Source organism: Budorcas taxicolor, chromosome 19 (assembly GCF_023091745.1).
Source record: "Budorcas taxicolor isolate Tak-1 chromosome 19, Takin1.1, whole genome shotgun sequence".
In the NCBI taxonomy this organism is placed as follows: Eukaryota; Metazoa; Chordata; class Mammalia; order Artiodactyla; family Bovidae; genus Budorcas; species Budorcas taxicolor.
Window position 1 is genome coordinate 49,305,579 of NC_068928.1, and position 18,081 is coordinate 49,323,659.

Genomic DNA, 18,081 nt, shown 5'->3' on the forward strand with positions numbered 1-18,081 from the left:
GAGTCAGATGTAGGCTGGTCTGGAGAATGACAGCAGGCAGGGACCCTTGAAGCAAACAGGGAGATTGTCCTCATAGTTCCTTTGCTATAGCTCCCCAGGGGGCTCAGATCCAGTGAAAAGCCAGCGTATTCTCAGGTGTGTCCAAGGCTTCATGTGAGTTTTAAGGCACAGGCAGGACGCAACCCTTCAGCTGTGGGTGGCAGGAGGCTGCTAGTCTGAAATCACGGGTGGCTGTTGGAAGCGGGAGCGAAAGAAAGCTTGAAAGAAACCATCATGACAAGCCAACTTCTCTTTGAATTTTGGAAATAATTGCCTTGCTCTGATGGGACCAAAAAAAGTGGCCACCGAACTTGTACTTTCTTCGCTCTTTTTTTTTTTCTGTCCTGTTTTTATTGTTTTGTTCCCATTCTGCTTTCAGGCAGTGTAGGGTGGTGGCAGTGCCTGTGTCTGTCACAATTTCATGCCTTTTTGTTACTAAATAATATTCCATCATGTATCATATTTTGTGTGTCCATTCATCGTTTTGAGGGCCGCTGGGTTATTTCCACCTTTTGGCTTTTATGGCTAATGCTACCGTGAACGTTGCCTTACGTGTGTGTTTCAGTCCCTGTTGCTGATTCTCTGGGGTGTACACCCAGGAGTAGGATTGCAGGATCATTACATGTTTATCATTTTGAAGAATGGCAGCCGCAGTGTTTTATATTCCCACCAGCAATATAAGAGAGTTCCAGTTTCTCTACATCCTCGTCATTACTTACTGTTTTCTGGTTTCAGTTTTTGTTTTTGTTTACGTTTTTATAGTAGCCATTTTCACAGGTGTAAGGTGGTATTTCATGGTTCTGATTGGTAGTTCCCTAATGATCAGTGATGTTGAGCATCTTTTTTGTGTGTTTATTGGCCATTTGTGTATCTTCTTTGGGAGAACATGTGCTCAAGTCCAAGTATGCAGGGTCCAGAGTGTTGGCGTCCCTTCTTCTAGCCCTGTTGTGCAAAACCCCACATATTTTTTTCCAATAACTGACTCTTGGGGGGTCATTATATTTTAGACTACTTGAATCAAATATGTGTCTCTTTAAAAGAAGAAATGTTTAATGATTTAGGGTAAAAAGTCAGGCATCTTCTGGACATTCATTTTAAGGAAGGTTTTTTTTTTTTAATCTGGCTTCTCTTGTTTGTTTTTAATTCTACTTTTGATTAAAAAAAAAAATCCTTGGGAATTCATCATAAAATTGCTTAAGAATTGCACTTGATTTCCATGGGTCTTGATTGGAGAAGGAAGAGAGGAAGCCAAGAGCTAGGAGGCCGCCTGCTAGCCCTGCTGGAGCACCAATGGGCAATGGGTCTGAGTCCCCAGCATGGTGACCGTCTCCACACGGGGTGCCGGGACTGAGTCAGATGACCTTCAGCAGGACGACAGGCACAGCCAGGCCACAGTAGGGAGGTCCGCAGCCCTTTCCGTTGGAGCCGTGATTGGAGCCAAAATGTCCCCAGGTGTGGTTCAGGTCATTCAGGGTGAGATGTTTCCTGGAGGAGATGCCAGTTCACCAAAAAGGGAGAAAGAGGTGAAAAGCTGAGAAAGAAAGAGGTAAGCGGTGAGAGTGAGGAGCGGCAGGTGCAGCCCCGAGAAATGGCCAGCCCCTCCCCAACAACGCTCAGTGGGAGGCAGGAAGGTCTAGAGGTGCCCCGGGGAGTGGCAGGTGGGGACGGAGTCCGCTCACTTTGTGCCTTGTAGACCGAGAGAAACATTACGAAATGCTTTGGAAACTGTTCTGTCTTGTTCAAATAGGATTGGGGCAGGCGGGGGTTGATAAGACGGAGAAAGTAAGAAGCTTTAAGAAATGTCTGGGAAGGAGCAACCCCCCCAAAATTATAGGTGTTCTGCTCTCGGTGATTAAGTATAATCTGAAATGATTCCATGTAAATTGGGTGTTAAGGAATTCTCCATGTTGGGTTGGGGTGGGGGCTGGGGGCTGACCTGCAAAGCCCGCTGGGGATGGAGGCTTTGTGGCACATTCAGAAAAAAACTTTCCTCCTTCCCTCCCCCAAGGGGAGGTTGAAATGTGAATTTGGAGATCAAAGCACAGAGCCGAGAAGATCCTCACCCGCTGAGGAGTCCTAGAGGGGGAGTCCAGACGCAGCTCGTTGCCCTTCCCCTCCCTCTCTCCTTTTTCACTCCTCTCACTTTCATCAAGAGGCTCTTGGGTGCCCCCATCTCTGCCAGCAGCACCCCTGGAACAAACGTGTCTCTCCACCCTCCCTCCACCACTCCTGATCCTTGCTCACCTCCTGGGCACCCACCGTCCTCGCCTGCCTAGGATGCACAGGCTTGGGTTGGGTTCCGCAAAGCCGAGCTTGAGACCGTAGAGACACGGCAGGGGAAAAGCCAGCCCGAGGCCGCCCCTGCTGGGCCCGCGGGGGTGCTGGACCATGAGCTCACACCCGGCTTGAGGGGTGGCACTTCCGTGCCCCCCACATCGGAGGTCCCCCAGCTTTGCCACCCCCAGGGACACAGAGTACCCTTGGCATTTCTGGAGGACAAGTTCATGTTCCTCTAAAGGGCAGTTCCCCCAAGGGGCAAGCTTGAGCTTAATGTCATGAAAAGGATAATTCCTCCCTGTCGTTGCCCATTAAAAGGAGTTAGTTTAACAATTTCCTCAAATAATGACAGACAGGCTTTTCCTGACATTGTCCTTTTTATCATTATCACCAACCCAGTGCTGCGTGGCCGGCAGCCAGCAGGGCCACACGGGAGCCAGGGCAGAGCCAGCCTCAGGCTGCGCAGTGCCCTTGGCCCCTGTTCCAGGGAGACCAGGGGTGGGGGTCCACCTGGTCAGCGCTCCCTCCGCTGACACAGGATCCCTGGCGTCGGCTTTGTGAAGGAGCCGTTTCAGGTGCTGGGCTGTGAGCATGTCAAGGCCACCCAAGAATATGGTTGACACGTGAGCCGTAAGGCTAAGGAGGGGTGGCCGTCAGGGCAGCACGTAACTTCCTGGTGGTGCCAGTCGGTGTCATGTGGCGACAGCCCCAGGTCTGGGGGCAGCCGAGGCCTGCTGAGGGCCCAGCCGGCACAAGTAAGGTCCCCACGGGCAGAGCTGGGAGTGGCCGGAGGTGTGGCGGTGCTGCTGGCCCCTTGCCCAGACTTTCCTTCCTCTCGCCCCCGTGGGAAGCTGGCATCTGGGGGTCCTGGCTGCTGCCCTGTTAGCCATCTGCTGCTCCTTATCCCCAAATTTAGGGCCTTTTCACAGCCTTGGTGCAGGCCATGTTCCCCTGTGGAGCCTGCCCCTCTCACTGGCCTGGAGACTCTCCCAGGCCTCCCGCCCCTACGGGTCAGCATGTGAGGCTCTGACCTCTAGCATCCTGCAGCTGAGTCTGACCTGGAAGGATTTATGGGCCCTCCAACCCCTCACGGCCTCATCGTGTGGTCTCTGCTGGCCGAGGGCCTGCAGAGCCGAGGGTGGGACAGTGAGGCATACCCAACAGTCACTGGGCTTCTCCTCTCTGGGGCCTCCAGTTGAAACAAGCATGTGTGTCCTGCCCAGGGCTGTGCGTCCACCTGTGCCCATGCACTCGGGGCTCCCTTGGTGCACTCAGCCCCACACGGTGTCTGTTCCCTGCTTTCCCATCACGGTGGACACCCGCAGCCGTGTGTGCCTGCACACGTGTGAGCAGAGCGCAGGCACAAGCCGGATTCCCTCCGTCAGCCCTGCCCCTCAAGCCCACCCACTCACCCACTGGACGATCGCTGAGCCCCATGGTGAGCAGGACGCCACTGGATGCCATGGTGCCAGGGCACAGCAGGATGGACACCCCCGCCCTGCATGGGAGCCTGGGTGGTGCCAGGCTTGCTGACTGCCTGTGGGATGACTGGCACCTCAGACACAAGGGACGGGGTTGGAGTCAGAGGTGCCTCCTGGCCAGAGCTGGGCTGGCATAGCGCTGCCCAGACGGCAGAACTAGGCCCCAGGAGATCCGAGCAGTGGTTCTTGGGGCCAACACTGGCCGCTCAGCAGTCGAGGGAGGCACATGGGTGCTGCCCGGCCCAGATTTGCCCCCAGGTTGGGAGCAAGATGAGGGATTCTGCAGCAGCTGGGCCCCCAGGTGGGCCAGCAGCTGGCCGGAGCAGCATGTGCCCGGTCGCCAGGCCAGACCCTCACCTGCAGAGAAAACCAGTCCAGCCACCAACACCTTTCCTCCACCGCAGCCCACGACAACATTGGAAGTGGCTCAGCAGGTGTTTCTGGAACCAGGAAGTGCAGTAAATTGGGCCCTGTCCACGTGGGATGAGTGTGGATGTGTGTGAACCAAGCCGCTGGCCCTGCTTGGGCATCCTATGGGCAGAACTGCCCATGGAGTGCTCCTGGCTATGGCGTCTCGGTTCAGCATCACCCGTGTGGACGGCCATGCATATGCTCTGTGTTGTCTGTGCTGGAGGCATGTTGACAGAGTCCCCCACCCCACCCCGAGGGGGATGTCATGAGGCCACAAGGCCACAGAGCACAGACGTGTGAGGACACATGGGATGTCGTGGTCGACACGGCACCACATCCGGTTCTCAGACACAGAGCTGCTTCTAAACCTGTTGTAAACCCTTTGTTTCTCTCATTTCAGGGGGAACCCAAGCATTCTGCATTTCATTCTCATATCAAGTCAGTTTTATATCAAACGAGTATCAATTTTCTACTCAAAATACTTCAAAAAGTGTGCCCGGATACTGTAGCCTACCCATGGTAGGCTGTAGTGTTTTCTTGCTTAATCCCATTTAATAAGTGACTTTTTAGCATTTTAGTCCCAGGGGAATGCACTGACCACATATCTGTGAATGGATGTGGGCCTTCTCTCCCTGTTCTCTCTTACTAGGATTTCAGATTTTAAAGCCTGTCTGAAATCTGTTAATTCCACCTTCCATCCGGTTCTGTCCTAGATTCAGATTTAGCGGGTGGGCCTCGTTCCTTATTCCTGGTGCTGGAACAACTCAGAGAAATAAAACGGTGATGGTTGAGCATGGGCGAGAAGGGTTGATGAATCTGATGGCCTCCCTGGGCCATATGTAGTCAGTTCTCGAGTGATGGTTTGTGAGTGAAGGGGTGCCTGAGCCTGTGGTCATCTGTCCTGCAATACTTCCAGAAAGTTCAGTGATTCAGACTGATTCAGGCCCCTCAGGGCTGATGGGATAGACAACCAGTGCAGATCAGCTGCGTAGGCCTGACCCTTGGACTCCTTGAACCAGCCACACATGAGAACATTTCCCAGCAGTGTCCTCATCAGCTGTTGCATATTCACATGCTGGAAACCTTGGTGCCTTGAAAGAGCTGCTGGCAAATCTCTCTGGAACTTCGAATGATTCCTTCCATCATTCCTCTAGCTCAGCACTGGAGCTGCAAGTGGAAAACGTTTCCAGGACATCGGGGTTTCCATGGGTTCAGTCTGGAGGTCAGATGCCAAGGTGGACAGGCCCCACCTCATGGAGTGAGACACCATGGATAACACAGCAGTGCCCAGTGTGCATGTGGGCACTGGGGCTGGCAGGACCGGGGAGGCCTGCTCTGGACCCTGGGTGACTGTCCCTTTGGGGACCAGTATGCAGTCCACAAACAACACGCCTGACCCACGGAGGGTTCACTGGGTCCTGCTGTTGTGACGATTCAGCCATGAAACTGGAGGAAAAAGGTCCAAATCTTTGCCTCTTGTCTAGCAGCTGCTCCATAAATCTGCATTCAGAGCCCTCATCCTGGATGTGGGGTTGGTGGGACCCCAGGCATCTCTGACCTGGTGTCCTTCCTGGGGACATGTGTGGGGGGTCCCGGGGCAGCTATGAAGGACCGTGGCCCTGCGGGCTCTGCTCCCTCTTCTGGCTCTGGGGGTGGTCCTCTTCCATCACTCCCTCCACACAAGCCCTGGACCGAGCACGGCTGCCTGTGGCACTTCTGGCTTCCTTACCTTCTGGTCGTGCTATCTCCACCACTTAGGCCATCCAACAGAAGCTTAGTTGGTTCTAGTTATTTACTGCTGCTTAACCAGCGACTTCAAACTTAGGGCTTGCAACAACTTGCTGTCAGTGGTCACGGTTTGTGGATTAAGTGGGCAGGCGAGTTTCTTGGGCTTATGGTGGGCTGGGGACGTCTGTGGCACTTTTCCTGCTTCCCCCCAGATCAGGTGCCTGGTCTCCTTGGCTGGAACATCTGAGAATGTGTCCATTTTATCTGGTCATTGAAGTTACTGGTAGAAACTTAACAATGTTTCTTTACTTCCTTATTAATGTCTACAGTTTTGTAGTGACATGTTCATTTCTCATATTGATCATTTGTATCTTTTATTTTTGGCAAGCTAGATATTTATCAATATCACTGGTGGTTTTTTTTTTTTGAATAAGCTTCTGGTTTTATTGATGTTCTTGATCATTTTCTGTTTCACAGATTTCTGTTCTTTTATCTGTTCTATCCTTTTTCTGTTTACTTTAAGTTTACTTTGCTATTTTCCTCTCTTCTTAAGTTAGAAGCTTAGATCATTGATCTGAGACCTTCTTTTCTAATATGTTTCAAGCTATAAAATCTCTGTTGTTCTGACTGCTCCCCGTGATTTTAATGTATTGTTCATTTTCATTTGGCTTAAAATATTTTCTAAGTTTCTTGTGTTTTTTTTTTCTCTTCATCCCATGGAAATCTAGAAATACTTTGTTTTAATTTCCAAATATTGGTGGTCCTACCAAAGCAGCAGGCAATGCAGGAGGGAAGGCTGGCTCACAAATTCCACAGCTGCCCAGGCCTGACCCTCGGCCAGTCTGGTGATGGCCTCACTCTTTGCTTAAATTCCTTCCCTCCCACTGGAGCTGCCCAGTGTCTGAACTAGCCTTTGCTGTTTCTGTGCACTTCCTCCTACTTCATGGGCCTATGCCACTTAAAGAAGGGATTGATGGGCTTCCCTGGTAGTCCAGTGGCTAAGACTCCATGCTCCGTGCAGGGGGCCCAGGTTCCATCCCTGGTCAGGGTACTGGGTCCCCCTAAGAGTTCTCCTGCTGCAACTTAAAAAGATCCTGCATGCCGCATCAAAGATTGAAGATCCCACATGCTACAGCTAAGACCCAGTGCAGCCAAATACATAATTTCAAAAGAGAAAAAACAACTCTGAAAATAAACTGTTTTTAAAAAGAAAGAAGAACGTATTGAACTGTTTGGGGACAGATACTTAGAAATATGTGATGCAGCGGAAGTTGACACAACATTGTGGATCAACTATACTTCAAATTAAAAAAGATGAGTCACAAATGGAAGCCAAAATACAATTTTTTTAAATGTAGTAACATTAAAAAGGTTTAAAAGCAGATTAATTATAGTATCTTCTTTAGTCTAATGTATACACAATATTATCCTTTCAACATGTGATCAATATGAAAATATCAGTGAGATATTTTACATGCTTTTTTTCATACCAGGTCTTCAGAATCTGCTGTGCATTTTACACTCAAAGCCTCATTTCATGCGCCCGTGTGTCTGGGGACTGGGTCTGTTTCTCTGGTCAGTCCCACAACCAGGGGAAACAGCTGGAACATCAGGTGTGCAGCTGTGGAGTCACTCGCCAGAAAATGCGTCTGGAGTTTTGGCAAGTCAGCGTTGAAAACAGGAAGCTCAGTTTTGCTTTGTAATGGTTTCCAAATAATAGTGTGAAATCAGCTTTTTTCTGACTGTCGGGAAATTACGGAGCACGTTTATTGGCACTGATGTTTTTGTATTTGCTATATAATGCTGAGTTCAGAGGGCCTCAGGGGCCCTTCTGTGGCGTTTGTTGGCTGTAGGCCTGGCTTCACAGATCTCTCAGACCCCCTCCCACCCCACCAAGCATAGCCCCCTAAAAACCCAGATGCTGAGATACTGGGAGTCACAGGGCTCAGGTCTGTACTGATGGCTTCAGGACGCTTATGCCAGCAGCTTACTGCGTGGCAGCAAAGATTTTGTTAAAGACTATTTAGGTTTGTGTCTTTGTACCTCGACTGCAGGCACCACTGACCTTTTCTCTGTCGCTAGTGGTTAAAGCTCCCATTTTTAAGATTCCACACAAATAAGATTGTAATGGCCGCACTTGGCTGACGTTCCCCTGTGTTGCGTGCGCATCAGTTGTTCTGTTGCTGGGGGCGCATGCACGGCGTCTGCGCTATGGATCCTGCCATACAGTGTTGACGCATAAGGTTCAGATTCTAAGTGTTTTGTCTGCTGTGAAGAAAGCCGCTTGGAACATTCATGGACAGGTTTTGTGTGGTGTGTGCCCAGGAGCGGAGCGACTGGCTGCGCAGAAGGTCTGAGCACCTGCTCAGCTGCTTTGCAAAGTGGTTCTGTCTCACTGTCCTTCCCGAAACCTGTGCGATTTTCAGTTGGTGTCATCAGTCTTTTTAATTGCAGCAACATGAGGGTGTAGTGTGTTTCCTCACAGTTAAAACTTCATTCCCCTGTCCCAGCTAGATAGCAGGAGTGCCCCTCCCCATCTCCTCACCCCTCCCACCCCCAGGTGTAACCACTGAAAAGGTCTGCAAACATCAACAAATGTCCCCTGGGGATGGGGGGGGGGGTTACACTGGAAATGTTACTTTAAATGGAAAAGCTGCCTTTGCGGATGTGATGAAGGACTTCGAGACTGCCATCGTAAGTGTCCTTGTGAGGAGTCAGAGGAGATGTGACCCAGACAGATGAGACACCACGCTGCTGGCTGTGAATACAGGAGAGGGGCCCTGAGCCAGGGAGGGCGAGTGGTGCTGGTGGCCTTCAGAAGCCGGAACGGTGGTCCTCCTGCCTCTGAATGGAGCGAGGCCCTGCTGACACCCCCATTTCACACTGCGAGACTCACTTAGAACTTCTGGGCTCCAGGACTTTAAGAAAATGAACCACTGTTGTTTTAAGTCACTAAGTTTGTGGTAATTTGTGACAGCAACCACAGGAAACTAGTAGTTACTGCAAGAAATAAGCCTTAAGTGAATGGGGAGATACACGGTGCTCATGGGTTGGAGGACTCGGTGTTGTTGAGATGTCTGTCTTCCCCAGACTGATCTGTATGTCCATCATAATCCCAGTTGATATCACAGCATGGTGTGTTGTTGTTGTTTTTAATGGAAATCGACAGACTCATTCTAAAATTTGTTGGAAATGCAAAGGATTCAGAACGGTCAAAATTCATCCGAAAAAGAGCAAGCTTAGAGAACAGGCACTACCCAACCTCAAGGCTAATCCAGACAGTGTGTGTGGGCGTAAAGGCAGACAGACAGATCGAAGGGACAGAGGAGAGTCCAGGACTGATGTGCACAGACAACTGGTCTTTTATCAAAGTGCAAATGAAGCTCAGTGGGAAAAGAGCATCATCTTCGAACAGATGGAACACATGGATATCCATACGCAATAAAATTGAACTTTAAAACTTCACACCATGTGTAAAAATTAACTCAAAATGGATCCTAGAATGAAATGTAGAACTTAAAACTGTAAAAATTCTAGAAGAAAACTTAGAAATCTTTACATCCTTGGGTTAGGCAAAAAAGTTCTCAGATAAGATGCCAAAATCACAATTAATAAGAGGAAGAAAATGGGTCAGTTGGAATTTAAGAACGTTGAAAACTTCTTTGAAAGACATTGTTAAGAGAATGAAAAGACAGGTCAGGGGAATGGGAGAAAATATTTGGAGATAATTTCTGATAAAGGGCTTGTGCCCAGAGCTCTGTAGGGCTCTCAAAGCTCAATGATAAGAAAATAAACGTCCCAATAAAAAGATGGGCCAGTGATTTGAATAGATGCCTCATCAAATAAGGTATATGGATGGCAAATTAGTTCAGCATTGTTCGCCATTAGAAAAATGTTAAGTCCTCAGTGAGATACCAGTGCATACCTGTTAGCAGGTCTAGAATAAAAAGGCTGGCCATCCCACATGTTTGCAAGAATGTGGAGCAACGGGAACGCACACTGCTGGTGGGAACTCGAATGATCCAACCACTTTGGAAAAGTTTAGCAGATTTTTTAGAAGCTGTCCATTCAACTGCCTTTTCATCCAGTCATCCCCTCCTGGGTGTTTACCTGAGAGAAACAGAAGCCTAGAGACTTACACCCAGATGCTCGCCACATAAACTAGGAGCAGCCCACATCCAACAGGCGAAAGGGAAAACAGCTGTAGTTCAGAGCGAACAGGTGGTACTGAGTGCAAGAAACCAGAAAAGAGCACGGACTGCGTGACTGAAATCCTGGTAAATGCAAGTAATTTACTTGTGATAGAAAGCCAATCAGAGAATCCCCTGGTGGTCCAGTGGTTACAATTCCACACTTTCATTGCCAAGGGCCAGGGTCTGATTCCGTTTTGGGGAACTAAGATCCTGAAAGCAGTGTGTGCCCGCTCCCCAAAAAAGCAAGTTAGCAATTGCCTGGGGGAGGGAGGTGGGAAGCTCACCCCCGGGGACGGACAAGGGCACAAGGGAAGCTGGAGATGGGGTGGTTAGGTGTGTATACTTCGGTCACATTCATCATGTGTTGGCGTGTTAATCATACTCAACAAAATTGTAAGTCATTTGAGTCGTCCCTCATGCAACTAAGGGAAGACGTTAGAGGGCAGCCAGGTTTGTAGTCTGGAGCTTGGGGTCAATTAGAGATGAGTGATCATTGCTGATGGTCTCCTGGGTGCGAATGCCTGTGGATCAGGGCTCGGGAGCACTTGCCCCTGGGGGACGGGGCAGGGCTGGAGGTCTGAGAATGGGGTGGACCTGTCCTGGACTGAATGCCCATGTCTTCCATTCTTGTCTTGAAGTCCTGAACCCCCAGTGTGATGGGACTGGGAGACGGGGCCTTTGGGAGTGACTGGGGTCAGCTGAAGCTGTGAGGGTGGAGCCCTGATGGGATCAGACGCCAGAGCTCTTGCCACCATGTGGGGACACACGGAGAAGGCCGCCTGCAGGCCAGAAAGAGGCCCCACCAGACCGGCCCCCAGGCTGTGGTGTGAGTCGCCATCCGCCGTGAGCCTCTCAGCAACTCCAGCCAAATGAAGTGGCGCAGGGGAGCAGGGCCTGTGTGTACTATCCAAACGTTCAGCTTGGTGGTCTCGGGGCCGAGTGTGTGTTAGTTGTTAGAATCAGGAGCACATGCTGGTCACTCTAAGCCAGTGCCATGGCTGGACACGGCACCCAAGCTCGGAGGTGTGGGTAGGCATGGCTGTAACCAGGCCCAACATGGGGACGCTAGCCCTCCTCCCAGAGCCTTGCCTGAGACACCCTCACCCGCTGAAGCTGCTGCACTGCTGGGAGGGGGAGTTCATGTTCTGGGCTGAGAAGGGTGGGCCCAGCGCCTGCCCTGCGCCCCCAGTGATGGCGGAGTGAGCTGACTTCAGTACTGCTGCTGCTGCTAAGTCGCTTAAGTTGTGTCCGACTCTGTGCGACCCCATAGACGGCAGCCCACCAGGCTCCCCCGTCCCTGGGATTCTCCAGGCAAGAGCACTGGAGTGTGTTGCCATTTCCTTCTCCAATGCATGAAAGTGAAAAGTGAAAGTGAAGTCAGTCAGTCGTGTCTGACTCTTCACGACCCCATGGACTGCAGCCTACCAGGCTCCTCCACCCATGGGATTTTCCAGGCCAAGAGTACTGGAGTGGGGTGCCATTGCCTTCTCCGGACTTCAGTGCAGGAGTCTTCAATTCCTGCAAATCCCCCTTGCAGGTGGTAGGCTTGCCCTCAGGGCCCGCCTGCCCAAGGCAGTGGGATGCATGTTGTCTATGTGTGTAGGCGTGTGCGTGTGCAAGGGGCTTGTCCGGGTTGAAGGCTCTATGCCTGGAGTCCAGGGCAGAGAGAGGAAGATGTTTGGGTCTCCCTGGAGAACTCTTCGCTCCTGGATGCTGCCTCCTTCTCCCTCCCTACCTCAGACTCAGTGCAGGCAGTGCAGCGAGGGAGGGAGGGGGGCCCAGTCTCCTCTGTATTCTCCCCACATCCTTCGTGCCCCAGGGTGTCAAGGGAAAGAGCCCTGTGTTCTGGTCTCTAGTTGTTGTTGGCAGAACCTCCATGGCCCAGGCCAGGCGTTGTGGCTACAGGCAGGGCGAATCCCAGGAAGCCAGGAGCCCCTCTCCACTCCTTGTGGGCTGGCAGGACCAGCCTGAGCTCGTGGGAGCGGTGGAGGCAGAATCGTGACCATGCCAGGGAGCTGGCCCTGAGTCCTGCTGACCTGCTCGACCCACACAGGGGCCTGGCCATGTTTCACATCCAGGAACATGTGACCTGAGTGCAGGAAGTGGCCGCAACAGGCCATTCATGGGAGAAAGGGTTGTTTTTCTTCTAAGACAGTTTTGCTCAAGGTTTCTTGTAATGAGTCCCTGGGGTTTAGAGGTGGGATACGCTCATTAAGCCTACACCACCTTCTCCCGAGGGCTCCACGGCTCCCCTGGTCAGGGGCTGGTCTGGACAGGACCTCGGCCCCCTGCTCTGCTGCAGGACAAGGAAGGGGGACCCACTGGCAGCCTCAGGGGACAGACGGGGGCACCTGTACACAAAGGGGCTCACACGCCACACTTCACACACCAGGTTAAGACACGACATTCCTTCACCTACACACAATTCAAACAGTGACTAGAACTGATGACTGGCAAATTTCTAAGAGGATTGTTAAGACCCTCACGAGTTCTGTCTTGCTGGAAACCACATTTAAAACTCAGAACCCAGACGTCAGCAGCTGCTCCACTTCTTAAGCCCACAATGGGGTGGGGTGCAGGGGGGATCCCATGTCAATCACCAAGCCCTAGTCACCACAGCAGCCTCGCCCCTTCCCTGTGTCACCAAAGAGAAAGTTCCACAAACAGGTTTCCCCAGTCACCTGTGGTTGGTGAGGCTCCTGAGTGAGCAGAGAGCTTGAGAGGTGGGGGCTAGGCGTGGAGTAGTCTCTGGTGGAAGTGTCTCGAAGCAAAAGTGCACAAGACAGGCTTGCTCAGGGCTGAGCGAGCTTGGCAGGTGAGGGCTGCGTGGAAGGAGTGGGCTGTCCCAAGTGACTGTCTGCTGCTGGATGTTCACAAACCATGTCCAAATACAGAAGAAACTTGTCCCAGGCACAGAGGGTGGGGGTCTGTCCGTCCCATTCTGTTCCAGCTCAGCTTCTGGGCGTGACTCCCTGTCCCCAAGACGTGCTCACAGCCTCACACTGTCCATGATTTGGGTGCAGGTTGGACCAGACGTCAGGCAGGTTCTCACAGAGTCCGTGGCACAAGTGCAGACTTTATAACCTAGCAGAAATAAAGTCAGAGTTCGGAGCCCCCACGCCCAGCCTCCCACCAGTCAGGCAGACAGAGCCCCACATGGGGGACACGCAATGCCTCTCTGTCGTCACTCTTCATTTTAGGCATCCCTTTTCATTAGGGTGCAGCTGAAGCTCGATCACGAAGTGAGCACAGCACAGCCCCCGAGGAGCTGGGGGTGGGGATCCCCTCTGTCTGTCCGCCTAGGGAGCCGGACACCATTGATCTGCCTCTGAAGCCACTTGAACCTTTGTACTGACAGGGAAGGGGCATGCAGTTTATCACTTTCTGAGTGACTTTCTGGGAAATAACCTGAGGGGTTGTGTGACAACTGTTCTCCTCTGTTAATTTTGTTGATGCTAATTGCTTCCAGGTGTTTACCTCCAATGGCCCCACCGTGATCATGCCCACCTGGTTCTGCTCCCGAGCCTGGTTCGCCCACGTGGGCCCATTTGATGAGGGCGGGCGGGTAAGTGTGGTCCATGGATCCCTCCTCTGGGCACATGGGGAGGGGCTTTGAGGGCCTTCCCGGCGCTCCCTGGGGCTGCGTGCGGGTGCTGGGCCTCCCCGGGAGCAGCGGGTTTCTGTGTGAAGACGGTGGGCGTCTGTTCTGGGCTCACACCTGCGCGGCCACCTCATCCTGGTTTAAGGGCTGTTTGTGGGGAAGCGCAGGACACAGGCAGTGCCACCCTGCCACCCCGGGTGGCAGCGGGAGAGCAGCGCCCCTCGCTCCCCTGTGGGCAGCGGCCCCGGAGCACTGGGGTCCGAGCTGGCCCGGGCCTCCCTCACAGGGCAGGACCCACGCTGGCCTCTGGCTCAGAAACAGGGACGTGGACCCCGACTGCTCTCCCTCCCTCCTCGACGGCCTTAGAGGGAACACTCCGACAGAACACTCCGTCAGAAGGTAAATCTCACGGTTGAGTAGTTTGCTTTCCTTTAACTCTTCTTAAATTGGCTTTGAGACGTGTGTCTGGTCTTGTGGTGGATGGAGCCCATGGGCCAGATGTGTTAAGGCCCAGCAGGCCGGAAGGTGGGGTGACGCAGGCCCAGGCTCCCCATCTGCCCCAGGACCGTGGCCCCCGTCCAGCCTGCTCGGAGTCTTCTCTCCACTTTGGAGGGGACTGTCACCCACTGCTAGGGGCCCAGTGGATCCTTGGCGTGGGGCCCCCTCCTCTGACCACCCTCCAGGGAGAGGCCGGCTCCTCTGCTGCGCCTGCGCTGGACCCTGGCCAGACAGTCCCTCGCCTGTCTACCCAGACATGCCTTCCAGGAGCCGTACTGGTCTCATGCATACAAACCAGGGGCCCAGCCCGCCTGTCCTCAGGACTGGCCAGACTGGGGAATGTCTGTGCCGCAGCTCCACTGGCCTCCCTGTCCTGGAGGGTCTCATGAGCACATAACCGCACTCTGCCCAGGGGCTCCCACCAAGAAGGCCAGGGAGATGGCGGGGTATCCTCTCTGCCAACAAATTCTCCTTGAACTCAAGGCGTGGGGGGAGCAAAGGGACACCCCATGAGTCTCCCCGCCACTAAGCAGGTGTTGCTAAAGCTGCTCTCACTGGTGCTGAGTCCAAGCACCTGTTCTCATTCCTCTGCGGCGAGTAGCTCCAAGATGGTCATCAGGAGGCATTCCTTAAGTCACAGCCATGAGCAGCTTCAGGACGGGAAGTGAGTCAGGCCTCTTAGCACAAGTTAATTCTTCCTGGAAAGAGAGCTGCGGAAGGAAAAGAAAGTCCATCCCTCTCTTTGTACAGGGCTCAGGGATCAGGGACCAAGGACCTGGGCTGGGATGGGGCCGTGGCTGCAGCAAGTGAGGGATGTGGGCATGAGGAGGGGGTCACAGATGGCCATGAAGCCCACCGCCAGGATGAGGACATGAGGTGTTTCCTGGTTCCTTCAGGCCCTCCCCCAAGAAAACAGGTTGAGCTGAAGAGTTCTTTGTGGAATGCATTTGAGGGAGCACTGATATGCTGGGGGCTGGATTTAAGTTTGGGGGCTGGTCCTCAGCTGATTCTCTCTGTCCGGGAGGCTGCAGTTCTCACCCAGGAGGGAAGAGCAGGGAACTGGAGCCGCCGGGACAGTTGAGGTGCTAAAGGTCTCAGAGCAGGATGGCAGCGAGACTCGGGGATAAACGAGGACGCAGCAGGCACGAGCTGAGCCCGCAAGGTGCTCAGGTTTTAAATCCAGAAGATGCACTCCCAGAGGGAGGTGGAGGGGAGAAAGAGAGTGGGAGGAAGGTGTGGGATGACACCCAGCTTGAGGGGTCTGGATGCCCCCAGGAGGCAACTGTTTCAGGCCCTTAAACCAGAAGGAAAGTGACCAAAATGGTGTTTGTTGGTTCAGAACAGAGCTCTTCTGAGGGCGGGGATGGTCCAGAGTGGGTCATGGTTGCTCAGAAGAGCTGCTGCCCAGCACGGCAGACACTTTTCAGAAGTGCCTTTGCACCTGTTGGAAAGATCCTCAGGCTTGGAGTCACTGTGTGGCTTGTGAGCTGCCACCCCCTCTCTGGAGGGGGGACCCCCAGCTCCTTTGCATTTTAGCCATTCTGACCGGAGTTGTGTGGTTTCCTGTTGTAATTTAATCTACATTTTCTAGATGACTTACGACGTTGAGCAGTTTTTCATGTGCGGATTGGCTGCTCCTGTTTTTATGAAGCATCCAGATTTTTTTGCCCGGTTTTGGGTGAAGCGTCTTATTTGGCCAAGGAGGTCTCCGTTGCGGCACGCGGGATCTTCCATCTTCGCTGAAGCGCGTGGGATCCTTAGTTGCAGTCTGAGTGCTAGTGCTAGGGATCTCATTCCCTGACCCGGGATCGACCCAGGCACCTGCACTGGAGGCCCGGAGTCTTAGTCACTTGGACTTGATGCTTCCGATGCAGGGGGCCTGGACCGCCGGAGAAGCCCCTGCAGTGTCTTCTTGTTGAGGTGTTGCTGTGCTGGGTCAGATGCGTGCTCGCGGGCGTCTCCTCCCATCCTTGGTCTCTCTGTTCTGGGATCTTCCCTCACTCCCACCTGTGTTCGCCCAGGTTCTGTCCAGAGGACGTCAGGGCAGCGAGGTTGGGGCGTCCACCTCTGTTTCGTGGGTTTCATCTCCCCACCCCGGCGCCCCCTGCTCTGAGCCTGAGCCTCACAGGTGCTGCAGAGGTTGGCCTCTCAGACACCCAAAGGCAGAAGCCGGCATCTTCTCTCGTGCCTTAAAAACCTCTCGGTATCAAAGAAGGTTTGTATTTTGTCATCTCTGTGTGGAATGCCTTTAATCCCATATGCTCTTCCTAAACCTCTCCTGCTCAGCTTTTTGTGTTTGTTTTTGAAGGTATTCTGACTCCTACCTGTTGCTTGAACGGCAGTCAGTGGGTCAGCCTATTCCTTCTCTCTCTCCTGCTGATTTTGATGTGTGATTTCTGCTCATATCAGAAGGCGACTGAGTCTCTGGGTGCCTGTCCGAGTTCCTGGACTCAGCCTCACACGTCAGGCTTCCCCACGTCTGAAGGGCCATGGCATTCCTTGTTCCTGCACAGACTGTGGTTTTGGACACACGAAGGAGGGATGGACTGCACAGAAAACCCTGGGCCACACCTTCCCTCCCATCCTGAGGACACAGCTCCCCACTGCCTCACTTTGCCTGACACTCCTGGAGGCAACAGGGGAATTCCTTCCTTGTTAAAGATTCTTGGTTTCACTGGGTTCCGACGTGATCTGGTTCCGATGTGTGGGGACCAGGTCTGCTCTCACCTCTCTCTGGCTTATAGTTTTAAGTCTTAGCTGTCTGCCATTGCTGTGGTTTTCTATTTCAATATTCATTACACACTGGCTAGATTTTCTTTGTCTTCCATTTCAACAACTTTCTCTTAACCCTTTTTTATTGTTTAATTTTCTTCACTTCCCTGTGTTTCTTCAGTGCCCCTTATTTTTATTCAGATCTGTTTTCCCTGGAGAACTTTTTTTTTTTTTTTTTTTAATTTTAAAATCTTTAATTCTTCGTCTTCATTTCTCACATAATTTTGTCTTTTTCTTCTATTTCTTTTTTGAGTTCAGTCAATCCCTTCTTATTTAAAAGGTTTATTGGGTATAATTCGTATAATTCACCTGTTAAGTGTGCACATTCACAGGGATGCACAACCATCACCACCGTCTGATGTCACGAAAGAGCTTCACCTCCCAGGGAAGCCCATGTGCGGTCACACCCCCAGCCCAGGCTAGTCCCCCTCCTCCTCTTCTCCTGTCTCCCCTGCTCTTTGCACGGGTCCAGCTCTGTTAGTTATGGCATTTCTGGCTCAAGATGGCCTCCCCCGTTCTCAAGCCTTGTGGACGACGTGAGATTTCACTGGGAGAGTTGTTCACAGAAGTTTCTTCTCCTTCGTGATTTTTGGTGGTGGTGGTTCTGTTTGGGGTGAATGTCTGTTCGCAGAGTGTTTGTTTTCTGTCTCTTGTCATGCTGGCTGTGTAGCCTCTGTTCACAGGATTCCGACCCCAAGGTCGCCCCTTCTGTGACCCCAGGGAAGGACAGCAGCGTTGAGGGCAGGAAGGGGAGGAGAGTGTGTCCCCCCTTCTCCTGTTTCATCCCGCAGGATCCGCATCCCCTTTCTCCACATCTCCGAGGGCACACGCCCTTCCACACCCCATGAGCCCCCAAGGCAGGGGTGACCCTCTCCACGGAGGACTGGGCTCAGCACCTGGCTTTCCACCTCCTCTGGCTAAATTCTCAGTTGCCTCTTTGCCAGAAAAGAAAACTCTGGGGTTGAGTTCCGACTGGTCATGAGCAGAGAGGACATCTCTCCTTCCTAAATCTATAAAGCATGGAGTTACAATGTGCTCTTGAAAGGTGCCTTTGAACATGCAGAAAATTAGCAAAAGGAAA

General features: G+C 52.4%; 1 protein-coding gene across 1 annotated transcript in view; it reads left to right on the forward strand.

Annotated features, from left to right (window-relative positions):
* The window catches only part of B3GNTL1 (UDP-GlcNAc:betaGal beta-1,3-N-acetylglucosaminyltransferase like 1), a 106,381-nt gene that overhangs the window by 70,215 nt on the left and 18,085 nt on the right, over nt 1-18,081 (forward strand). Inside the window, exon 7 of the mRNA XM_052658514.1 lies at nt 13,599-13,694. Within this exon, the coding sequence (XP_052514474.1) occupies nt 13,599-13,694 (96 nt within the window). The remainder of the gene's footprint in view (nt 1-13,598; nt 13,695-18,081) is intronic.